Source organism: Phaenicophaeus curvirostris, chromosome 8 (genome assembly GCF_032191515.1).
Source record: "Phaenicophaeus curvirostris isolate KB17595 chromosome 8, BPBGC_Pcur_1.0, whole genome shotgun sequence".
Classification (NCBI taxonomy): domain Eukaryota; kingdom Metazoa; phylum Chordata; class Aves; order Cuculiformes; family Cuculidae; genus Phaenicophaeus; species Phaenicophaeus curvirostris.
Genome location: NC_091399.1, coordinates 7,151,353 through 7,177,214, shown reverse-complemented (window position 1 = coordinate 7,177,214; position 25,862 = coordinate 7,151,353). Strand labels below are relative to the sequence as shown.

Here is a 25,862-nt window from a genome sequence, read left to right as displayed (position 1 = left end):
TTTAACAGACTCTGAAGATTTGCTGAAACGACTGTACCAATTATAACTTATTCCCTTGTTTTGTTTCCCTACAGGAGCATGCATATCCAGCTGATGAACTCATGCCTTTAACTTGTCGTGGACGAGTACGGGGTCAGGAACCAAGTCGAGGAGATGTGGACGATGCCTTGGGAAAGTTAGTGTTTGCAATTGTTACTGCCTCATGTAAACATCTAGGAATACAATTTGCAGCCCATAAAACTTGTCTCTTCCATTGAAAAAGATTCTCTGAGTAGAGACAGATCCATTATTTGTCTCATAAGTTCTCTTACTTGGGGGGAAGCAGTTGGAAAGAAAGCTATAATTGTGGTCTTCTTGCAAGTTAGGCAGAAATACTCCCTTATATTATTTCTTCCCGTGGTGTTGACTGATGTAAGATTGTACCTTAGTCGGAAAAAGAGAATTGATTGGTGAATGAGATCCAAAGAGAGTTGGTTTTTTTTAATCATTGCCCAAGTATTTTCCAAAGGAAAGCCTTCCAGGTGTAAGGTGTTGTTTATGGGATTAGTAAATTTGATTGCTAAACAGGAGTTATGAGGGTAATGACCAGCTGCACAGAACAGTGAGCTGTTATCCAGCATAAGCCAGCCTTTAGTGATATTTAAAATGCTTTTTTTTGGTAGAAAGTTCTCTCAGAACAAGTGGTTATGGTAGTTAAATGATTATCATGCATGTGGCAGCCTGAGGCCTTTGCCAAAGTATAAATCGTTATTTCAGACATGGAAATTCTTTATATTTTTCCTCCTAAGATAGCTTGTAATACAAAGCGGTGATCCTTTGGCCAGCAGAATATAAATTTAAGGACTGTTTTTCTCCATCTTAAATTGAAAAATCAAAGACAAGGTTGATTTACACAAGGAGTGTTTGTAATTGTGATTTTTTTCACAAGGAATGTTGTGTATATGCATGTTCTTCATGGTTGTAGAGCAAATAAATAATCAGAAATAGCTGATGCTTTTTTTATTGATGTCACTGCTTAGCGTCCCTAAGCAGAGAAGTGTTAACCAAAGCTGAAGTCCTTGTATTAAATACTACTTCTGATACTGAATGTGTAATTTTGGTTAATTTTGGTTTGTTGCAAAAGTTCCTTAGTCTGGAGATTCCTGTCTAAGCCTGCTGCCTTGGAGGTATCGAGTGATGCAACTGATGAGACAGAAGTGTCAAGAAAAAATATCTTCAACCCTGGCCATGCATTCTTTATAATGACTTTTTCTTTTTTTCATGTAATAACATACTATTATTTGAGTAAAAATACCTTTCAGTCACTTACATGCATTAAATACTGCAAGTGTTGGTTCATTATTTTCCTGTATACAAGCTTTTTTCCATTCCTAATAATCAGCTGTATTATCAGATTTCTTATATAATCCTTTTTCTTGCCAGGTGGCTCATCTGTCGTATTCTCTACAAGCCTTTGCAATCACAAAATGTCAGGGTGAGACAGCGAGGTCACTTCTGTTTCCTCAAAGGGCCAGGGAATATACTTTCACACCAGCCTTTGCTGTAGCTGTGCAATGCACAATCTTCCCTAGTTTTCCATGGAAAAAGAACTATATTTGCTATGCAGTTGTGCATAGCTACTAGTTAATCTTTCTTTTGTAGAATGAAATTCACAGAATGTCGTTGTATCTTTAAAATTAAAGAAAATTATAATATACGACCACTTGGAGATCTAATTGCCCCCAATGCATGGTCATATATTGCCTACAGGCTCTCGGAGATCGGGCACTTGTTTCAATTCTTGGCACTTGTTCTTCAGGAGACAGTTGTTGCTTTTGCCGAAGTTTTCAATTTTAATACCATCATAAATTCTATTCTGTGTGTGGTAGGTGTGTCTTAGCAAAAGAGCAGCTTTATTGAGTTAGGCCAAAGGCCCACTCAGCTTCGTATGCACTAGAACAGGCCTAGAGAAGAAGGTATGAATGGGACAAGTTGTCTTGTGATATTCCTGTTTCAAACCGTATGGATCCGACTTGGTGTTCTCTTTTTGCAGAATAAATAGTTCTTTATTTTAAGTCTGCCACTTGCTGGTGCTGGATGGCACCAGGTGCACCTTGCTGTGAGAAACAGTGAATAGTGGATTCTCGGTCCCTTTCTTCGTGTTGTGTGCAATCTTAAAATCTTACAAGGACACTGCAGCCTTTGCAGGCTGAAAAGCGCTGATCTGATCACTTGTTCAGCTACAGAAGCTGCAACGTAACTTCAGCCCCTCTTGCTGCCCTTTGTGGTACCTTTTCCTGCTCTGTTCTATCTCATGTAGAAGTTCCATAACAAAGTAGCAGTGTTTTGTTTAGTCTTTCACTGCTGATTTTAACACGGAGCTTGATTGCAATAAATTGCATCTTTTTCTGAAGCAGGTGATTAGAATTCTTTCTGATAAGAGAAATTCAGCTTGACATGGCTTTTGATCTTCCTAGATAAACTTTTATTCTTATTACACTTAGTAAGTTAGTGTTCTTTGTGAGGGGAAACAAAAAAGAAAATAAAAAAGATATTGGAAGGAGGCTTTGAACCATTCTGTTAGGTCTCTAGGTAGATTGGATTGGAGATTAGAAATAAAAACTTAAATTGCTTTGAAAGAACTTCAAAAGCTTTGGAGTAAATAAAGATGTCTTCATAGTCATAGCTTGTTTCAGTCAGCTCCTACTGTGGTCACTAAAAGGGGAAGAAATGTAGCAGGGTGGTTTTTATATTAAATGCATTGTATGCAACTAATATTTTGGCAGCTGATGGCTTGTGAAAGTTTAGTTTCTTCCATAGTGTTGGTTATTATTAAGAATCATTTAATTTCTACACATACAGGTTCATATTAGATCTGTTTTTAACTTTGTTTCATAGGTTTTCACTGACCTTGATTGACACCTTGGACACGCTTGTGGTAGGTGTAATCTATTGATAAATTTTGATGAAAAAGAAGCACAGATTTCTGTCTGAATAAGTCTGAATAAGACTTAATTTTTAGATTTCTATTTTGTTACATTATATATAAAAACCTTTCTTCGCCTTCCATCTCTAGCCACCTGTTCAAAGTGGCTATTGTAAGAACTTACAAGCTGGGGATGTTTGGAGTTTGTTGCAAAAAGAATGCCAGAACAATTCCTTTGCATTTCATTGATGCTTTCTTATCTTGCTTTTCTTGGGCTCTGACTTAACAACAAATGCATGAGTTTGCATCCCATTATACTCTAAAGCTGCATGCTGACTTAGGAGATGAGTATCTACTGATTATTTGTTTTATTAAATTGTATGTATGTGTTTCGTGGATGAATTTGCACTTAAATATATGTTAAAAATGCAGCCCTGGACACATTTGCCAGGAAATGTTGCAGTACTTGTGTTCCATCTCTTATTAAAAGACTCTGATCATTAATACACTGCTTTTTGTTAGATTTCAATCCCTTTGATGTATTTTGTCATCATAAACTAGAGTTTGGAAATAAAGAGTTTTTGACACTTAGGGTAAGAAATTGGATAAGATACAAGGATTCTTAAAGAGTGGTTGAACTAGAGGAGGATGAAAGAAAATCTGTATCAAATACCCGAGCTGTTCTTAAGGACAAGGAGAAAACAATACTACTACTGTCTGTTTGCACTATATCAGTGTGTGGCCCTGTAGGACTAGAATATTAATCTAAGGCATCTTAAATGTTTTCTCTTTTAAATCGTTGCACTTGTTCTTCCACACCTGAGTGTGACTGCATTAGCTGTGTTGGAACCTAAACACCTGATTATGTTTGTATTCCAGGTGTTAAATAAAACCAAAGAGTTTGAAGAGGCTGTAAAAAAAGTAATAAAGGACGTTAATTTAGATAACGACATAGTTGTATCTGTCTTTGAAACCAACATAAGAGTCCTTGGGTAAGTAACTTTCATGTTTTCAAAGCTCTTAAAAATGTGGCGTTTAGCTAAATGTCCTTAAGGTGTATCTTTCTGTGCTGTTTCACCTTGTTTAAAACACTTGTGCCTTTGTCAGTTAGCATAGCCCGACACCTGCCCTGAGAAGGGTTTTAAAATGCTAGGCAGGAATTGATGCAGTGGTACTGAATCAAGCTGACCCCATCTAACTGCTGCAGATGTAGCTGTTTTGATTTAAAAAAATCATGCATGCTGAGGCAGTGGTGTTTTTTCTTAATAGAAACAGAGATTACACTGTTCAATACTTGATTTAACAGATGGAATATTTCAGTACTTCAGGATTGTTTCAGGTCGGAAGGAACCTCTGGGTGTCTCTAGTCCCTCTTACAGCTCAGAGCAGGATCAGATCAGGTTTGTTTTAACCTATTACATGCAGTGTTAAAGGTGTTGGTTGTTATTCTTGATTAACTGTATTGATGAATCAGTGATTCAGCTGTAGAACTGTGTCCTGAACAATACGAATTGCTTCTAAATTACTGATGGCTCACCTCGATTGTAACATCTGCTCAGCATTTCTGAAAATTAGGATCATGTGAACATAGCACAGTCGTCACATTGTACAGTCGTCAAAATCATAGACATTCTTGTGTTGCTGTTGACATGAATATTCCTATTGAAGTGTGGATAATTTTTCTTGTGTTTAGCGGTCTCCTAGGTGGGCATTCAGTGGCGATTATGCTGAAAGAAAAAGGTGAATATATGCAGTGGTACAATGGTGAACTTCTGCACATGGCTAAGGAACTAGGCTACAAGCTTTTGCCTGCTTTTAACACCACTAGTGGTCTCCCTTATCCAAGAGTAAGTCCTCTGATTCCTACAATTCAGAATTGCCTCTGTAAGCAAAGTTTCTATTGTTTTGTTTGTATCTCAGTTTCTAAAATCACCTGTGTATTTAGTAAATATACAGAAAATCGAAAGCTGAGAAATTGTTCATTTGTAATACATGCTGGCTAGTATTTTAAAATACAGTTTTAGGCTCTCAGAATCCTTACATTTCCAGTTCTGAAAACTCTAGTTTACATTGCTGTGGGTAAGTAGTAACTGTAGAAATCTTGTCAGACCACTGCCAATTTCTTGTTCCCTGCTGCTGTAGCACCACCAGGTAGCAGAGGAGGGTAATTCTTGTTTTGGCACTTATCTATCACTAAGACAGTGACAAAGCAACTTGCAAGAACTTGTGAATTTAGCACGAAACAGTTAAGTCTTCATAGTCTACATCCAAGTTTTTAAGAGGGTAAAGGTAGCTGTAATTTAAACATATTCACTTAATGTTAAAACTTCCATCAAATTTGAACAAAGCATAGTATATATTATTTGAATGACAGAAAACTGCTTCCCATGTATATCATCCACTGAGCTTGAGAGACGTGGCTTTGATTTGAAATATTCCCATAAATTAAATATTTAGGCTCACTAGGTCAGCTTTTTTCTGGTGCAGATATCTAATTCAAAACCTTCTGGGTTTGACAATCTTCTGCTGAGGGCTCCTCTCTGAAGTGCAGAAAGATTTGTTCCTGGTGCAGAAGCAGGTTCACATAGCAGGAATTTTCTGGAGCCAGGAGTAGTAAGAGATCTACAGAGCTTAATTTCTGTGAGCGCTTGTGGTGTTCTGAGTTTCTGGTTTGCAGATAAATAAATTGCTAGAATTAGTTTGTATGGTATTCTTTTATTCAAATGTCCAGCTAACCAGGCAGCAAGTAATTGGTTCAGTCCTGGTTTTGGACTGTTGAGTATTTTGAGTACTTATGGATAATTCTGTGTGCGTGCTTGAATTGACAGTATGTGGTAAAGCAGAGCAAAACTAAAGGAGGAGGGGGTTTCCTTGCCTTTGGAAACAGCATAAATTATGCAGTTGCTGTACAGACCTATTACAGGAGCATAAAGTCTTTCATCTACTGAAAATAAAGATGATAACCTCTACTTTTCTCTAGGTTAACTTAAAATTTGGTGTAAGACACCCAGAAGCACGAACAGGAACAGAAACTGATACCTGTACAGCATGTGCAGGTACCTTGATCCTCGAGTTTGCAGCTTTAAGCCGATTCACAGGAACATCTATATTTGAGGTTTGCTTTCTTATTTTTGGGGATTAAGTGTTTGTTAGTGTTCTGCTCATTTCTCTAGTTTTGGAAGAATAATGTTGAATTGATCAGATGAGTGCATGTCCTGGCTGTTCTGCACAAAAACTTTGTGTGTGTGCATGTGTGTGTTCAGATTTTTGTTTGTGGGCTTTTTTTCTAGAAGTGTTAATTTGATTGCCTCAAAAACACAGGAAATAATTTTGCTTGAGAATGGTTACAGTAATAGAGAAGTATACAAATATACTAAAGTCTCGCTAAAGGATAATAGTTGCATTGTTTTGGGACAGAGGAGGTGAGGAAAATGAGAACAGAAAAAATGGGAAAGAAGAAATGAGACACTTGTTCCTTAAATTGCAGCTTAAAAAAAAGCAAAAGGAAAAAAAAAAAGCATATTCATACAGTCCTACTGAAGTTGTGCAAGTTGTGCAAGACTTATCTAAAGGCATATTGTCATCAGGAAGCTAAATGGAAGTGGTTTTGTGTATTTCTTTAATATGATACAAAAAAACCCCATTTTTTTCCAAATTAGAATTTTTTTAAATCTTTCAGTATGGATCGAGTTCAGTTTCATGGAACTGAGCAGGAGCATGGCTGGGCCCATGTTCCATATTTTGGTGAAACTTCTCCCTCTAAAATCCCATGTATGTGTTTGGCAGTTGAGCCATTTGTGTTGGGTAGGTTGTTACCTTCAAGTTACTTTTTGTGTATATAAAGAATGCATATAGCTCATGCAATAATGGAAAGAGGCTGCTGCTTTACCTTGAAAAGATGCAGCAATTTTAATTTTAAGGCTACTATGTTATTTTTTTCTTTTAAATTAGGATATACTAGCTTGTCTGTACACACAATATTACAGTAGTAAATCTGTGCAGAAGGACACCTGACTTGCCTAAGCCCATACAGGCATCATTCTTTCTAATCAGCAGCAGAATAACTATTTGTATAAAATGTGGACTGAACATCCTACTACTTTAAGTGTATGTAATGTAATACGGAGTTTTATAATTGTTAGATATGAGACATGACTTCATAGCATCTTAATTTCAGCAGAGAAAAGAATAACAGTCTTTGTCTGTGCTTCTCTATACTTTCCTCTAATGAGTGTTTTCTGTTGTTGCAGGAGTATGCACGGAAAGCGCTTGATTTTATTTGGGAGAAGAGACAGCGCAGCAGCAATTTAGTGGGTGTTACTATTAATATTCATACTGGAGACTGGGTCCGCAAAGGTGTGTGATGTTCCGACTCGGGATCAGTGACTGCGAGTGGTTGGGAGCAAGAAAAAATCTTGGCTCTCTCTCACCCTTCCATTTGTCTAGAATACTGTGAAATGTTAATGGGATGGGCAGGTGGAGTTACATCACTTCAGTGCTAGAGAAACCTGCTACAACGAAACCTGGCATTGCTCCGAAGGGTGTTTTGGTAGAGAAACTAGTTTTATTCATTGTCAAAAAGTGTTCTCTGATTCACTTTAATACTGAGATTGGAATGCCTTGGGATAAACGTTCAGAGATTCTTCTATAAATACACAGAAAAAATATAAATGGGACTGGGGTTGTAGATGGCAGCTAGTAGAAATATTTTCATTTGAGGAAAGTGAAATGACTGGCTTTAGTGCGTGTCTGTACATATTGCTGTGTGCACTGGTATTGCAAAGCCTTTAGCGTAGCCATACAATATTGTGTCTCTGTATCCACCTGTGCCTTAATTCTAGTGATAAGAGGCTTTTCCTTTTACTGAAAGAGCCTTTAAGGTCTAAATGAAACATTTGAAAATATCTATACAGCTTCTTAAAGTAAAACCACCTTTTCATTTTCTGCGCTTTCCAGATAGCGGAGTTGGAGCAGGAATAGATTCGTATTATGAATATTTATTAAAAGCCTATGTCTTGCTGGGAGATGACAGTTTTCTGGAAAGATTTAACACGGTAAGGTTACACCTTGCTAAGGTCTGCGCGTTCTGTAAGACAAATTGAAGACTAATTGTGTTGTCAGTCAGCTGTTAGCATAAGCAGCCTATGGAGAGACCTTCAGCAGGGTTTCTGTGGCTTTTGGTGTGCCTAACTCTCTTACTGTGAGTTCTTGCTGATCATGGCTGAACTGTCACTTGAGCAGCTATTTTAACCTCATTTGATGGACCTCAATCTTCTGGCTCTTTTTCAATGCTTTCAGTACAGGAGAAGCTGTATTTCAGGATCACCTTGGAAGTATAATACTGCAGATGTTTCTATAAAACACTGCAAGGGCCTCTTGGTACAAGCCGTAGTACAACTTCTTTGTGTCCTGGAGCAACAAAAAAGATCTGAAAATCAAAGTCTGGATCCTGTATTACACTGCAAATTCTAAGGCCTAGTATACATTAAACTATACTTACAAGCTGGAAACTCATTTAGATTACTGAATTCATAAGACTGCTAAGCAGCTTTGTCAGCATCGGTATTCTTCATAAGAGTGTTCTTTCTTTTGAAAATAGCAGTATTCAGTAAAAACACTTCATATGACAAAATGATTTTATATCACAGCATGATTTTGTATCGTAAGCAATATTAAAATTGGAATAAATCAGCAGCTAAAGGTCTGTTGCAGCACTTGAAGTGCTGTAATGTTGCACTGTAATCTAGTGTAATGTTTACTTCGTATTTCTAGCTTGCAGCCACCTTTATTATATTTTGCCTCAGTTACGTCTATTAACTGTTTCCTATCAGTTTGCTTGTGATTGGACATTCTGTGCTTCAGAAAACAAGTCAGGCAGCTATCTCAGGGAGTATAGAATTGGAAGTCAGCCAGTTGGCAAGTAGGTTTTAAAGTTCTTCTGAGTCATCAAGTCCAGCTGCTGTGTTGGGTTTTTTATACCTCTTTTTCCCCTTCTCCTCCCGAGATGTATTTACTTTAGAATCCTCTTGTTCAGAGAAAGCAATGTCATCTTTATTTAGCGTTTGCTTAAAGATTCAGCCAAAACAAATGCCTTAATTGTGAGAGTTACTTGTTTATCATGTGGCTGCTGAAAATACTTGTGTATGTCTTTTCCAACCTTATGATTCTGTTACCTGGAAAAGGTGATGTGTGTCATGTGTAATACCATGGAAGTTTGCAGTATTTACCACCCTACTTTTTAGTCTGCAGAAGTAGAGATGACTTTGCCAGGTGTCATGATTGGGAGTGTAATACTCGTTCTTCCATTGAAATAAAATACCACAGGCAGGTGATCTGTATCTGTTTTGTAAAATGTATTGATAATATAAACTCATGATGTTTCTGACATTTGTCAGCACTACGATGCCATAATGAGATACATTAGCCAACCACCTCTTCTTCTGGATGTTCATATTCATAAACCAATGCTAAATGCTAGGACCTGGATGGATTCTTTGCTAGCGTTCTTCCCTGGATTGCAGGTAAGGCTCTAACAGATGCAGATGATTTTAAATAACAAGTAAATTATTGAATAGACTGGGTATATAGTTGACAAGTCAAGCTTAGTAATTTGATTTTTCAAAAAGACTGATGGAGGATTTCTGTGCTCGCTCCTCCTTTCGCTTCAGTGCGATGATGCAAGTTAACATGCAGAGTCCTGACCGTGTTGAGTATCAAAGTATGAAAAGTATGTCTGAATGATTTGCTTCCTTCCCCCCAATCATGAAAACACTCAAGCTGCCTTTGTAATGGTCTAGTGCAAAATTTTCTAGTTTGTTTGCCATTGGCATCTTTAAGACAAACTAAATCACATTCTCACCACAGTTCTCTGTAATGAAATCCCTTTTCTGCATAGGCGGTAATCTTAATGAGCTCACTGCTTTTGCCTGAAAAGCTCCTGTGGAATATCTATGGCTTACACTGAAAGTGGGGAACACTTGGGGGATGTTTCTGCTGGAAATGCAGAAGTGGGTCTGTAGCTTTACACAAACACAGTATACTTAGCTTTGAATGTTATTTCTGTGCGTGATGAATTAGTGTTAATGTTGTTATTGAATTTTAGGTGTTGAAGGGCGATATTAGACCTGCTATTGAAACTCATGAGATGCTGTATCAGGTTATAAAAAAGCATAATTTCCTTCCAGAGGTAAGGCAGTAATTTCTTTGTTGTGTAAACCGATTCTTATATCAATTTGAGCAGTCTCAGATATCCATTTACGAAAATAGTAGCTGTATGTGTCATTAAAACCAAAGGCTCATTTCGACAGTATTCTTACATGGTTTACAGTTCTGCATGTACAACAACTGTGTTGGACGTGCTGTTCAGTTATGCTGTAATTAAAACAATAATGGGAAGCTGCTGCTATTAATAATTGCTTAGGCTTTATATTTCAGCCTTTCAAAGTTGACCTTGACTCATTTCAGTGTGCAAAACTTGTATAAGCACCTGGAGTAGTAGCTGCTTAGTAATGTAATGCGCTAATGCTAAGATCACAGTCATCTTTATTAATTTATTCCCAAGGAGGGAAACATAAGACTGAATTGTTCTGACAGAACGTTCTGAAATTTTTCATTAAGTCGTTCAAAATCGGTACACAAACTTCTCTGTAGCTATTGCAAGTGCAGTCTTTGAGACAGTTAATTCTACACACAAAAGCTTGTTTAGCTGCATCTTTAATCTGCAGTGACCCAGAATACATGAGAACTTCTGACTCCATTTTTAATATTGACTTTCCTCTGGTGTAAGCTTACTTCTGTTAGGGAGCATTTTAATTAATGTTGCATTCACGTAATGTAGAAATTAAGACAAAAGAATGCTCTCTAAGCACTGGCAAAGTTTTTTGAGTGCTTTTAAAATGGTATGATTTGTCTCCTTACGGGTTTTTGGGTTGTTTTCGGTGCTTTGTACACCATCCCCTTTAGTGAAGACTTAGTTTAAACCCTAGTGTGAGCTAGAAGAGAATGTAAGCCATCACGGAAGTGGCTTGTGCCAGTGCACCCTAAGAGTGGATACATAGAGTAGGAAATTTTTCGATAACTGACTTGCAGTCTGTGATATTTCTTGTGTTAGAAACAGCTGCCTCCAGTCTGTCAGTCTGAAATCACGGTTCAATGCGCTGGAGGTGTCAGGCGGTTGGTAGGCTTGCAAAAATGATTTTTGTCAAAGCTCTGGTTGTCTCTGTGTAGGACACCAGGCTTCAGCAGTGGGATTGCAGCAGCAGCTGTGTGCTCGTGCTGGTGGAGCAATCGGAGGCTGCCTGCTGCCTCTGGAGCATGAGTTCTCAGCTGGCATCTCTCACCAGAACTCCACTTGCTGGAAGTTTGTGGAGAAGCTGAGTGGAGGCTGGAGTCCTGCATGAACACAGGCTTAAAAATATCACTCATACTAAGTGGACAGGAACACTGATTTAGCTTTTGAACGGACTAACTGGACAGATATTCATAGAATAATTTGGGTTGGAAGGGACATTAAAGATCATCCAGTTCCACCCCCTGCCGTGGGCAGGGACACCTCCCACTGGATCAGGCTGCCCAAGACCCATCCAACCTCGCCTTGGACACCTCCAGGGATGAGGCAGCCACAGCTTCCCTGGGCAACCTGGCCCAGGGCCTCAGCTCTCTCGGAGTGAAGAAATCCCTCCTTCTGTCTAGTCTAAATCTGCCAGTTTATACCCATTGCCCCTCATCCTATCACTCCAAGCCTTTGTGAACAGTCCCTCCCCAGCTTTCTTGTAGCCCCTTCAGGTACTAGAAGGTCGCTCTAAGGTCTCCTTGGAGCCTTCTCTTTCCCAAGCTGAACAACGCCAACTCTCTTCTTGTAGCCTCCTGAGAGTGATGCTGGGCCTTCACTCCTCTATTGCTGTGTACTTCCTCCGTTGTAATACAGTTAATGGAGGATTCAGAATAAACCTGTGTTTGGTTTTCATTCTTGCGTTTATTTTTATCTGTTCTTTTTCTTCCTCAGGCATTCACAACAGACTTTAGAGTTCACTGGGCTCAGCATCCTTTAAGGCCTGAGTTTGCTGAAAGCACTTACTTCTTATATAAGGTAAGATTGCTTTCATCCCTCTGACTTGCAGTCACTTTGCCTAGCATCTAGAAATCTGTTGGTGTTTTATTTCAATATCAAATGACTGGGAGATGCAGTTATTTTGTTTGCTGGAGCCAGTTCTGTTTATAAACAAGTATTGGTTCTCAAAAATTGTTCAAGGAATTTTGGTTTATATGTGTCGAATTAGTAAACTGTTCAGTAACGAAGGCCCACATTTTTGAAGATGTTCACCGATACCCACTGCACCTTACAGAGAAGAGCAGTGCCTAAATATTTTCTGTTTCTGTATTTCCAAGAGCTTATCTGCATATCAATAAAAGGCCATGCAGCAGGATCTCAGAAGTCCCTTGTGACTGTCTTAACACCATTAATAAATTAGACTTTACTAGTGTCTAAGATATGGAATCAATAAATGAGCATTAGGAAAATGAAAGCTGCTAATTGTGCAGTAAGTCTAAGTGCGCCTCTGTGTTTGGATTTGGGTTTTGTTTTCCTTCTGTAGGCTACTGGGGACCCTTATTATCTAGAAGTAGGAAAAACACTCATTGAAAACTTGAACAAGTATGCAAGAGTACCTTGTGGGTTTGCTGCAATGAAGGATGTTCGTACGGGGAGTCATGAGGACAGGTAAAAGTTCTTGCAATGTTTTCTTATTTTGATTAAAAAAGATTATAGAAAAAAATCTAATTAGCCTGTTTATATAATTCAATTAATTGGCCTGTGAGTAGCTGTCTGTCTTCAGTTTCATAACCAATGCCTAAATTACCCATTTGTCATAGTGTATAAACTATTCTGGTAGTTTCATTGTTTGTTATGGAAGAATATATTTAGTTTAATAACGTTTCATTTGTCTCAGAGCGATAGATGAATTGGTTTCAAACAAAATATACTTCAGATCTGGAAGTGTAAGAGGTTTATTTGTTCTTCCTATAATGCTGATTTGTACTGAACATGCTGAATCATTTCCTTCCAAACATAGTTTCTTCCAAGTGAAAGGAACGCTAATGGAATTAAATTCAACAATAATAGTCATGAAGTCTTTGGAGATGGAGCCATACGAGTGTTTGTTTTACTGGTATTGTAGAAAAGAGGGGGCCTTCTTAAGGGTCATCTGTTTTTTTCCATAGAATGGACTCTTTCTTTCTGGCCGAGATGTTTAAATATCTCTACCTGCTATTTGCTGATAAGGAAGACATGATTTTCGACATCGAAGATTATATCTTCACTACAGAAGCTCATCTGCTACCGCTTTGGCTTTCCACTACGAACCAAACCATCTCTAAAAAAAACACAGTAAGTAACAGCTGAAACTTAAATCAGTTTTAGTGGTGCTTTTAAGCGGTTCCTTTCTTATGAGAGGAAATGGAGGAAAAATCATAGTTTCAAGCAGCACACCAATTTTAACACTTCATTTAATATGAACTATTTCATCATATTAGTAGTGACAGTCACATGAATATAAATAATGTTGCCATTACTGGACTAGGCACTGCTGAATATTTAAGAAAAAACTGTGGCAATATTTAAAAATAAATTCAACCCCCATCTCTGTGTAAATTTGAAAATAACACACTATGATGTTTTAATCGTCATCTTTATTTTCTGTTATTTTTTTTAGAATATTTGCAAGAACACGTCACAGTTTTTGTTGGTTTTTTTGCTACCTGAACTCTTGCCAAAGCTTGAAAGGATTTTTTGAGCCTGTTACAAACTTAGTTTGAGTTACAGCTGTAGCTTTTGGGTTAGTTAATTGTTTTAGACCATCCAATAGGCTTCTATTGTGTAAATGTGAGAACATCAATGGGTTTATAAATTACAGAACCTTACAAAATAACCTATCGTAATACGACTGCGCTGTGAAGAGTCATAACTACTTACCTCTCTTTTGTTTTTCTGCTTGATAAGATGGCACGATTAATCTTTAAAGCAGTAAAACTGCTGGTAAGCAAAAGGAATGCATGAGAAAGTGAATAGAGAGGTGTCTGGGCCATCAAGGATGTAAATTTTCTTACATTAGTGTGCCTCTCTTTTTATCTTTTACTGTGAGTTTTACAGTAATGCCTGGCTCAAAGGAAAATGCTCAAGTTTGTACAATTATAGAATTGGAAGGGAACTTAAAGCTCATCCAGTTCCACCCCCTGCCATGGGCAGGGACACCTCCCACCGGATCAGGAGGCTCGATGCCCCATCCAACCTGGCCTTGAACACCTCCAGGGATGGGGCAGCCACCACTGCTCTGGGCAACCTGAGAAGTGCCTCAACTCTCATCGTGAAGAATTTCTTCCTAATGTCTAAATCTAAGTCTTCCCCTTTCCAATTTAAGGCCTTTCCCCCTCATCCTGTCACTCCAGGCCCTTTTAAACAGCCCCTCCCCAGCTTTCCTGGAGCCCCTTTTAGTACTGGAAACTGCTCTAAGGTCTCCTGGGAGCCTTCTCTTCTCCAGGCTGAACAACCCAAACTCTTTCTCAGCCTGTCCTCTTACGGAAGGTGCTCAGCCCTCTCATCATTTTTGTGGCCTCCTTTGGACCTGTTCCAACAGTCCCATATCCTTCTTATGTTGGGGATTCCAGGACTGGACACAGGACTCAAGGTCAGGTCTCACAAGAGTGGAGTAGAGGGGGAGAATGAAGTCATGAGTTCTGGAGTAGTCTTAAAATTGAGTAGAAAGCACTCTGGTTTATGGACTTGAGCATTAGACAGTGAAAATTGTTTAATTACTTGCTCTTGATGTCTGACATTGGTGATACGTTTAATAAGGTGTTCAGGTTTTTGTGTTCCTTCATAGTGGAGATTCTGCACCCTCTCTGGATGTTCTTTCCTTGAGCATTTATCATCTTTGTCTTTGAATTTTGGAAACAGAGACTACGCTTTTGTTGCTGTGCAAGAAAGTTCTCTGAAGGAGTATTATATGGAACTTCTGTTCCCAATAGGAGAAGGTGATACTTCTGAGACAAGCAGGATTCCCACAGCTGATGCTGTGGGAAGGACTGGCCTGACACATGTAGCTCTCTTGAGAATAGCTAATGTTAATAAAAGGCCAATAAAGATGATAAATTGTTCAAATGCAGTTTTCTTAAGCTCTTTAAGTCAAAGTTGCTAATGTGCGTAATAAAAGTAAGAAAGATCCACTGGAAATGGTGTCGACAAAATGCATTAAACAGCTAAAAGGCTGTGAAGATGTGTGTTGCACTCTTAAGGAATTTATCTGATGGGGAAAAGATTATAAGAAAAAATGGAATGTGTAAATTGTTTTTAATATAAGCACAGTGCTACTAAGTTGAAATGTCTGAGATAATTAATTGGTAGTAGCAACCCAGCATGCTGTGGTATCTAATCTCATAAACAGGAAGGGTCATGCCTGACTGTGCTAATGTTCACAATAGTTCACAAGACCTTCTTTAAATGATGTGACTATTATTCATCGTACTAAGAGCATAAGTACTTTGAAGTGCTTACTCCAGTAAACTAATAGCCTTTTAGGTCTTGGTTTTTTAGGCAGTCTTTAAATACTTGATTTTTAATTAGCTAATATGTTGCAAACCGAGTTGGGCTTTTGTTTTTGTTTGGGTTTTTTTGGAAGTACATAAGTGTCACATTATTTTTTATAGGTGAGAAAATTAACTTGCTGGTTATCCAACCAGTTATTTGTAAAGCTAAGAACAAATTAAATATGACTCCAGATCACCATATATGTTCCACATGGTTTCACATGTTACGAAACAGCTGTTTGTCCAAAAGTCATCTTTTCTGAAAATAGGGATCATTTGAATTCTATATAGATTTCTCCTTGTCCCTCCAGACTTGAAAGTCTGTGTGGCTCCTGAGGAGGAGAATCTTTTGTTTGTATGAACAGGTGTGACATTCTTGGTAACACAAATCAAGAATTACCTAATGCCTGTGCAGCGTAAAGGCAGTATCAGATGAAATTGTAACTCCTTCCTTTCATTGTCCAGCACATTAAAGCATAGGAGCTCTGGCTGTGCTGTGAGCAGTTTGAGAAGGACTGCTTGGCAGTCAAAGATTGGCTGTTGCTGCAAACATTTCTAGAAATCATGGATAAGAGTTCAATAAGTTACAAATTTGAACTGCCCAGGGAGGTGGTTGAGTCACCTTCCCTGGAGGTGTTTAAGTCACCTGGAGGAGGTGCTGAGGGACATGGTTTAGTGTTTGATAGGAATGGTTGGACTTGATGATCCGGTGGGTCTCTTCCAACCTGGTGATTCTATGATTCTATGATTTAGTCACCTGTCAAGAAGGGGTTGTAGTGCAACGGTTACCCTTTATTATTACAATGTGTGGCACAGAAGAGTGATGCCTTCTTCAATCCTGGCATCTGTGTGGTTGCAGGACATTTGTGTTCAGCTGCTTTGTGTCCTGAGATTACTTAAGGATAGGTCTATGTGTTGATTGTCTTTGTATAGAAATGTAACTTGCATTTTTAATAAGCGATCTGTGTCTTTCCTTTTAGACTATGGAATACACAGAACTGGATGACAGCAACTTTGACTGGACCTGTCCGAACACCCAGATTCTTTTCCCAAATGACCCTATGTTTGCTCAGAGTATTCGCGAACCTTTGAAAAATGTGGTGGATAAAAGCTGTCCGAGGGGCATTTCCAGAGCGTAAGATGAATGTTTTCTGTCTCTTGTTACTGTAGGAGTGATGGGAATAGTGTCTGTTACGCATGGAAGGAGAAATATTGGGTCTGTTTGTGCATGGAAGGTGTCATTGGAGCTTGCTATTCTCGAGTTTGGAGTCCTTTTGGAATGGATAGCATACCTACAGGAAAAATCAGTTACTTTTTGTCTGGCATCATCAGCAAGATTTAGTTCATTTCCAATAGGAGTTAGTGAGTCTTTCGAAGGAAAAGGGGGTTAATGAGCCACGTACTCCAAGTGAGAATGGTAGCCCAGGTATTACAGGAAATATCTCTGTGTAATGTGGGAAATTAATTTCTATAGTCTCTTGAACAGTTCTGCAACTCTTCCTTGTAGTAAGCGAATCATCCTACCGTACATAACTCCACCTGTTTTGAAGAATTTAGAACAGTCTGTTAAAGCTGAGGAAGTTTATCCTTCTGACTGCCTCTGAAACTTATACTTACTGAGTAAAACTAAGTAGAAACTGCACGAGGAGAACTGTTTTCAGTCAGCCTTACAATAACACGGACTGTTTAGAAATGACAGGTAGCGTATGGCAGTTCTATTATCAACATTGTGTGTGCTTTTTGCACTACAAAATTATTGATAATATCATCAACTTCTAAATAAGTTAGTTTGACTGCAAAGCTGCACTCTAGTGAAGCTTGTACTCATTGTTGTTCCAAAGAATTCTAATCTTGCAGTGGTAGGAATAGCACGAGAGTTATGTCTCTAGAATAATCCGATTTTTAAAGCGCTGATCTATAATATCTTTTGGCAGAGAAGAGAATCTGGGAAGTGGACCAAAACCACCATTGAGAGCCAGAGATTTCATGGCCAGTAATCCTGAACACCTGGAGATACTGAAGAAGATGGGAGTCAGTTTGATCCATCTGAAAGACGGAAGAGTACAGTTAGTACAGCATGCAGTACAAGTAAGACCTGACAGTACTTTTTCTGTAAACTTTTTTAGCAATATCCTACTAGCAGTGATATTTGACAATTAAAGGTTTGGGAGGGACAGCCAGACTGTGGAAGGGGGCACACAGGCTGAATGTGCAACTATATTTATCAAGGTGATGCTTGTTTAATATTTTGCCTCAGCAACACTTCTAAACCAATCTTCCATTGAATTAGATTTAGGCTGTTCATGTCGAGGTGATGCAGGTAACAGCATCTTATCGAAAATTATTACTTTTCAGTGTAAGATACTCCTGTTTGTCTAGGAGGTATCTGTATTTATATAGTCTTCAGTGTGGTGGAGATGCTAATAGTTAAATTCCTCATATGAAGTGAAGTGCCATTAAGGATCCAGTCTGTATTTTAAAAACTTTGTAGAAGTCATCCCAGCAAACCTAAATTAGGTTCTGTTTGTTTTAAAGTTTCTCAAACATTTAAGAAGAAACTATTTATCGTTCCTTTACTCCTCAGGCAGCAAGTTCACTTGATGCTGAAGATGGCTTGCGATTCATGCAGGAAATGATCGAACTCTCCAGTCAGCAACAGAAAGAGCAGCAGCTACCTCCTCGTGCTGTTCAGATTGTTTCCCACCCGTTCTTTGGCAGGGTGGTCTTGACTGCTGGACCAGCACAGTTTGGGATGGACTTATCCAAACACAAAGCAGGGGTATGTAAGATGTGCGTGAGACCTGTTCCTTGCTGTCTGTTACTTTCCTTATGGCGTAAGCCTATATTTCACAAGCACCGGTACTGTTTCGGGAGGGCCGTACAGGGTGATCAGTTAATTACAATGGTTCAAATGACAGGGCACAGCAATGACAGAATGACAGCAGTGACAGTCTTTTAGATAAGTGCTTTAGCGGTCTGCAGCCTATGCTCTGCTCCTGAGTCATCAGTCATGATTTAGGATTTCAAATGCATACGTGCTGTGATTTTTGAAACAAATCTTTATAATCTGCAGTGCATATATAGACCTTCCCTTAAATGAATGTTTCTTTCCTGCCATGTCAGCCATGAATTTGCAGAAGCCCTTTTAGAGTTAGAGTAGGCTGTTCTTTCACGAGCTGTTATAAAAATCTGTACCTAGATGGAAGAAGATGATACCACAGAGGCAGTGGCCTTTATTGGAAACAGTGACTTTGACTGGGCAAGATGCAGCCCAAAAGAGAGGTTCCAGGCTAGCAGTTCACAGAAGAAAATTTTCCAGAAACAACAATTCACAAATATAGGCAAAATGCACTGAATATCACTTCTTAGAACTCCAGCTCCAGGGTAAGGATTGCCTGCTCTGACAGAAGATAGCGCTGCATTAGATTAACTGAAGAAATAAAAATGCTTAGGGATCTTTTACAAGCTTGAACCTAGTGCTCTAATTCTCGTCGGTTTTGTTTTTTCAAATAGACAAGAGGATTTGTTGCCACTATTAAGCCATATAATGGATGCTCAGAGATCACTAATCCTGAGGCAGTGAAAGACAAAATTGCTCTGATGCAGAGAGGCCAGTGCATGTTTGCTGAAAAGGCACGCAACATTCAAAAAGCTGGAGCAATAGGCGGCATTGTTATTGGTAAGTTTGTGTGGATGTAACCTGTATTTACAGATTTGAAGGTGCTGGAAAGCTGACAAGAAGCTTTTAAACCCTCAGAAATGACAATACTCCAACACAAAATTGTGCTTTCAGAAAATGGATAAATGTTTTGGTTTTGTTTGGTTTTGTGCAGAAAGTGTAGCTAAAAATTTGGGGTGGGTGATTGTCACTGCTCTTGTAGATTTGAAGTTGTTATTTTAAGGATTGCCAAGTGTTGAAATAGTGCAGTCTGCTGACTGTCGCAGGAGACTTGAGGTACACATGAAAAGTGGTAATGAAAACAAGTACACAAGTTGGCTTTTTGCTTTTTACAACCCAGTTGCTATTTTCAGCCTGGGATCCTCTTAGCTGCACAGTAGGAAGCTGCTCAAAAAGCCTGCTCAAGTTCAGCATTGTAGGCCATTTGTCTAACAGGAGGTTTGCTTGCCTTTCCTTTCATGTGCGTCTGCCTAGATGACAATGAGGGAAGCAGTAGTGACACAGCTCCTCTCTTCCAAATGGCCGGTGATGGAAAGAACACAGATGACATCACAATTCCGATGCTCTTCCTCTTCAACAAGGAAGGAAACATTATACTGGATGCAATCCGGGAGTATGAGGCGGTGGAGGTGCTCCTTTCTGATAAAGCAAAAGATAGAGGTAAGATCAGGGGTTATCTATACAATTTCAGCTTCTGTCTGTGCTGTGGCACTATTTGAAATGCACAGTAGTGATTTCTGTTGCTGCCCAAAGGTGCAGACACGTTATTTGGTAGCTCTAGTTCTGTTTGACATTGGTATTAGTTTTGTTGACAAGAAAGCTGTTGTCCAAGACATGTTATTATCTGCTCCCCTGTCCTGCAAGATAACATTAAGATCCAGAAATGTTGTTCAAAAGTTAAATGTCAATTTGACTAATGAGAAAACATAGCCTTTTGGATTCCTTTTGAACCCTTTTTGTCATAATCCACTTTGAAGTGGTGTCAGGAGTAGCGTGTGTTTTCAGCGCCCTACATTGTAAATGCCTTTCTCATCAAACTCCCCAGTGACATTCTTGGTACCCAAAAGGAAAGAGACAGCTGGTACAACCATTTTGTCTATCTAAGGAGAAGTGGTTATCATGAGAAATGAGGCTGCTGACCTCAAATGTTTTGCAGCTTCCTTTGTATAGTACAAGAAAACTGCAAGCTAATACATTCCCAACTAAAATATTTGCATATGGCAGAAAAATCTAGGTTTTCCTTTTGTGAGCTTTCTTCCTAGCACTGCTTTGTCCAAGCAGAGCGTGTAAGAGCAAATATCTGGTAAACCTGCAACAGCATTTATTTTCTGCACATTTGCAAAGCTGATCTGCCAAAAGCAGATCTTGTTTCCTCACAGATGCTTACAAACCCCTATGTTTATAACTTTGGTTAAGCTGCTCTAGCAAAGTACTAAATACAAAAGATAGCTCTGCTTTTGAGAATTTGTAATCCATATCTGCTTCTTCCCCCGCTTCCTCGTGCTTCCCTTTGGAATCCCAGCAACAATCTTTAAAGGTAAAATGATTCCAAACTACATTATTGATAGCAGTAAGTATCCAGTGTTAAACATGGCAGTCAAACTCCCTGCAAGTCTTGCAATATTAGTGTCCTGTGCTAGCTATAGACATCCAGCTCTGAGGAAGTGGCACGGTTAAGCTGGGCAGCTGTTGTACAGCTGACGGTGCTTGAGAGAGGTGTTAGTTACTTCCAGTGGGGATGCGACAAGGGAGGCTTTGACTTTGGTGCTCTCTTTAAGGCACAGTTCAGTAAACTCATGAAACTGTCTGACTGCCACTTGCTTAGAAGTGGGATCCTGATGGATCTGGGAGTGTTTTAAAATCTAGCATTTAATGTTCTGTGTACTCAGTGGGTATTTGCTTAAGATTGAAGGATAGCAACTAGCACTGACCCAGAAGACATTATTGAAGTTCAAGGAACCAAATCTAGTCTTATTGTGTTGTTTGCCCCTGTTTAAATGTCTTCCCTCTCCTCTTTTTGCAAAATATATTCTTTAATAATGCTAGGTTTTCTTATCAGTGGAAAGGCTGCAATTCTTCGAGGAGTAAGTTCAAGGGAAATTACCTTGCTTATGTAATATGCAATAAATTACTGCTACCTTACCTTTTCTTTCAAAATATTTTTTTTCTCTCCCCACTCAAAGACTTGGAAATGGAGAATATGGACCAGAAATTATCTGAAAATGATTCACATAAACAGAATTCTGAAGAAGAAGCTACTTCAGCACCTCAGGATGTTGTTGCAGTCAGTGAGGAGCCTGAAGAAGGAGAAAGCTCTGATGTAGCTGACCCTGATACTTTATCCCCTGCTCATGCAGACAGTGACAGCATTTCCATTTCAAATCAGGATTCCCATGTTGCTGGAACTGATGAGGCTAGTGCTCAGGAGCCAGCATGTACACAAGAAGATCACCAGCCTCAGGAACAAAAGACTGAGACAGAATCAAACTCCAGAGTTAACTGGGACAATAAAGTCCAACCTATGGAATCTATATTAGCAGACTGGAATGAAGATATAGAAGCATTTGAAATGATGGAAAAGGATGAGCTATGACTTGTAATGATAACTTATTTGTTAGTAAATAGATGGAAGACTCTTTGGGTAGAAGTGAGGCCCTGATATCTGAGAACTAGAAAACATATTCAGTATTGTGATGAGCAACCAGGTTTTACCTGGAAATTGCCACAGAAATCCAGCACACGCTCTTTGTATTGTTTTAAGTTTTCCTGTTTAAAAATGGGAATGTGCAATTGAAGCATTTGTCTGGCTCCACTGCCTGGTGCTGTAACCCAGAAGGCTCATTCAGGGAAGGAACCAGACTTCTGCATTCCAGGCTCCAAGAGGTCACGCTCCCTTGGTGTCTGGAAAGCAGAAGTTGCCCGCAGTGGGGCTGGCGTTCCACGTAACGGTTATTGATGGGAGCGGTTGGAGGCCAGCCACTGTTGCGGTTGGAGCGAAGGTGCAGCTTCACTGATCCCACTGAGCTGAAAGCCTTTGCTGATAGCAGCAGGTGAAGTTCTGTTTCCAGCTGTCATGTCTGTAAGACAGAACTAGAGGCAGTTTGGTTTTGTCCTGACATATCATACTGAGACACAGTAGCGTTGCTCATCACGCCTTCCATCTGGTACCATCAAGAACCACCATGATGACACATGAGTTTTCCCTTCTGCTCCACTTTCCCCTAGAGAAACTATGTAAACCAAAGGCACCGTGTGCTTTGTAAGCAGGTTCCATCAGGGAAACATAAGACAGCCCTGGTGTCTACATGATGTGTGTGAAAGTTGTGGGAGGGGCTGTGATGAAGCGGATGAGGCAGATGTGAAGTTACAGGTGTTTCCTTTGGCCTCCCGGGTTGAAAAACTCAATCTACCCTGAGATATGGAATTTAAACTGGCAATATTCTCTCCAAGGACACTAAATGGAACTAGATCAGCTATAACAAAAATCTTCCTTTTTTCTACGAGTTTGACTTCTAACAGCTTGACTTTGTTGTCATTCTTTTTATACGCAACTTCTATACGTGCGATACTTAAGGCAATGAGGCCAGTACCGGTAGTGAAGCACAGGGGTTTTGGCTCTTGAGACCATAGTTAAGATTAGAGCAGCGTGAGCTGCGAGGATGACTGATATGTTATTCTGGGCTTCAGGAGGTTGTGACAGGTAAGTGCAAGTCCTAATTTCTTCTCCCTATTATGAAAAACATTATTTAAATGAAAAATGGGGATGTTTAAACAACTGAGAGACATTTTGACTGTGTCCAAAGAAACTGCCAAAAACTACTTATCTTGATTTATATAAACTGCTTTTAGAGAATTGTGGTTCAAAGAATTGTTTTATATTAAAGAGTAAATTAACACTGCCTATATGCTGCACCAAGCTAAAAATCAAGGTTTGTGTTCATCCTTACAGTGGATGACAAAAAAAAGCCCCTATTTGAGTTGCACCTTTCATTTAGCTGGTGGAACGATGCGTGCTGAATATGCAACTGCCAGTTTGTACAGTGATACTGTAGGTATTTCTGTGTCCTCCTGTACAGTATGAATGGAGAGAGCCCCAGCAAGTGTTGCCTACGTGTCTACTTCACGCTGCTTGCTTTCAAGAGTATCCAAATGCATGGGCACCTTTTGAGAGCACGATAGTCAACTGGAGTATTATCCAAACGGTAACTTTATATCACTAGAGTAGGAGGCAGTTTCGAGGGGAAAATGAGGCACTAGCAGAATAGCGAGCAAGTGTCCTTTTAAATAAATGAGCTTTTAAATGTGGTTATAATTCCTTTGCACACATAACCGTATGGAGGCTTGGACTGAATGAATAGGGCTTGAAGCAGCTGGGCTTTTCAGTGGAGAATTTAATTTATGGGTTTTTTTTGTTATCTAAGTTTCTTCCTCTAAGGAGTTTGCTCACTTTTAAGTGTCCTTTGTCACTTGGAGCCTGGGTCTGCGCGCGAGGGACGCTGCACTCCCCCGGCAGCCCTGGGCTCAAAGCGGCGTGGCCGAGTGCAGTCAGCTGCGGGATCAAAAACATCGGGTACAGATCGATTCTGCCCCGGCAGCTCTATGATCTCTGGGTGCTTGGTGCCACAACCGGAGCGTTTTTGTCCCCGTGCTCTCCGACATGGCCTGCATCTTCATACTTGTTAGCTTTTTGGGTGGAAACAGCGTTGTCTTTTTAGAGGCCCTGTGGTCGCTATGCTAAGGCTGTCGATATCGCAGCGAAAGGTTTGCTTTTTTTACTTGCAGAATGTTTAAATCTAGATGTAAAATTTTATTAAAAGATGACCTTTTCTTGCCACCACCAGCTCATTTTTATTTAACTGCTTTTCCCACATCTGCCAATAAAGCCACAGACGTTAGCTTTCCATTTTTAAGGGATTTTTCAACGATCCCAGGACTCCATATGGATTCAAGGCATTGTTTTGGTGGTGGCCTACCTCAGATAACTCCTGCCTCCTTCCTTTTGGGTTGTTTTTGTTTTTGTTTAGTTTGTTCTGCTTTACCTTTGAAACCATCACAAAAGCCATAGCTTTGTTTACAGAACAGAATAGGGTAAGCTTTCACCTTTTGGGAAAGAGGACTAAATTGGGGGGCAGTTTTATTCAGGTTATTTTCACTTTGTGTTTCCCTACGAGGAAACAGGCTTTAGTTCAACCTTTTCATATCGTTCTGAAAATAATTCAGTTTTCGGTCATTGTCGTCTTAGCGAAAAGAATGTATTCATCAAAATAAAAACTTTTGGAGAGGGGAGTAAGTGTTCTTCCCAGGTTTTTAGAGGCCTCTTCCCTCCATGGTGGTCGCCTCTTTCTTGGTGTGGTGGTGCATGTTTACTGCTATGGTATCCAACACTGAAGAATTCAGGAATCACAGCTGGAGCTTGCACTTATTCCATGCCATGTCCTTCAGATTAGCCAATTAATTTCTTACTCAATGTTTAAGGAATCGTCTCAATTGTTTACATTTATTGTTTCCTAACGAAGTTTCACAATGAGCCCAGCTCTGGTTCTCCTCCTCCAGCCAGCGATAGCCACGAATAAGCGTGTGTTGAGAGGTTAAAACCGGGACAACTTATGCAAAAGGCATCAGTCAGAACATAGGGAAAAAAACATTCTGTGAATGAAATATTGTATGTTCAGATTTTATAAGGTTTTTTTTTTTAGTCAGCCCAATTTACAGCCGTATATTTTCTTATGAAAGTTGTCTAATACCAGGTGCTGTAACACGATGGTGGGTTTCACTGCTGACAAGCATATACAATATTTCTAAGGGCAACTATGTACTGTGATGTATAAGTCTGGGCTAAAATGTATATAATCTGTGTACATAATTCTGTACTTGATTATAATTGCTGATTGTAAAGATTTAATAAAATGTAAATATTCTGGTCAAGCTGTGCTGAATTGAGGCGGGTTTCCGAGTCTCCCCGGGAGGGCGCGGGGTGCTCAGCCCTGCATGGGAGCAGGAAGCTCTGCAGCCTGCGATAACATCACTGTGAGGGAGCCAAACAGGTAGCCTCCATAATCCGACTACCATCTTTTCCGTATAGAAGTGGCACAGACTGTGGAGGCTCTTGGCAGCTGCTCTGACCAAACTGTTTTCAACCACTCTTATTCCATTACTTGGGTGTTGTTAGTTACATTTTTTGAAATCCATTCCTGCAGGGAGAATACAGATCCTCAGAAGTTTAAAGCATGACTTCTGCTCCTGGGATTTTGCAATTAATTGAAAGCGGGTCTCTCCTGGGCCTGATGAGGTGAGGCTCAGAGGAAACGCACTCCCATCACCCCCTTTCTCTGTCATCCGCTGTTCTGACCCCTCCTATGACATTGTCCTCCAATTTAGGAATGACAGAATTTTTAGGACCCTTATATCTAAGTCTTCTTTCAGGTGCTGGCAATGTTTATACTCCTTAAGCAGAAAGCAGCACCAACCTCACTGATGAAGCGCTGAATTTCTTATGGGAATGTCAGGACTTGAAGGACCGGAGTGTTTTGGCGCAAAGGTACCTTTTGCCTTCCTCATCCCTCAAAGGGTCTTGGATCTGGGCTCCTCAAGAAGCTTTTTGGTCTGTGGGGTCTGTGCATCCTTTGCATCCATTACACTTATTTTGGGAGCAGCCTGTGTTCCTCAAACCTTACTCTTGACCCTGTAACTTCACTGGCA

The 25,862-nt window shown here is 39.6% G+C and overlaps 1 protein-coding gene across 2 annotated transcripts in view; it reads left to right on the top strand.

Annotated features, from left to right (window-relative positions):
- EDEM3 (ER degradation enhancing alpha-mannosidase like protein 3) overlaps nt 1-25,083 on the top strand; it is a 31,733-nt gene extending 6,650 nt beyond the window's left edge. Inside the window, exons 3-21 of one of the 2 annotated variants that reach the window (XM_069862319.1) lie at nt 75-175; nt 2,878-2,917; nt 3,785-3,897; nt 4,599-4,752; nt 5,886-6,020; nt 7,156-7,261; nt 7,862-7,959; nt 9,301-9,426; nt 10,008-10,091; nt 11,910-11,993; nt 12,499-12,623; nt 13,124-13,289; nt 16,465-16,619; nt 17,419-17,572; nt 18,069-18,263; nt 18,998-19,163; nt 19,638-19,823; nt 20,686-20,733; nt 21,347-25,083. In XM_069862319.1, the coding sequence (XP_069718420.1) occupies nt 75-175; nt 2,878-2,917; nt 3,785-3,897; nt 4,599-4,752; nt 5,886-6,020; nt 7,156-7,261; nt 7,862-7,959; nt 9,301-9,426; nt 10,008-10,091; nt 11,910-11,993; nt 12,499-12,623; nt 13,124-13,289; nt 16,465-16,619; nt 17,419-17,572; nt 18,069-18,263; nt 18,998-19,163; nt 19,638-19,823; nt 20,686-20,733; nt 21,347-21,756 (2,646 nt within the window). In that variant the 3' untranslated portion in view covers nt 21,757-25,083. The remainder of the gene's footprint in view (nt 1-74; nt 176-2,877; nt 2,918-3,784; nt 3,898-4,598; nt 4,753-5,885; nt 6,021-7,155; nt 7,262-7,861; nt 7,960-9,300; nt 9,427-10,007; nt 10,092-11,909; nt 11,994-12,498; nt 12,624-13,123; nt 13,290-16,464; nt 16,620-17,418; nt 17,573-18,068; nt 18,264-18,997; nt 19,164-19,637; nt 19,824-20,685; nt 20,734-21,346) is intronic. The other variant, XM_069862320.1, reaches the window with a different exon arrangement.
- Nucleotides 25,084-25,862: the final 779 nt, after the last annotated feature.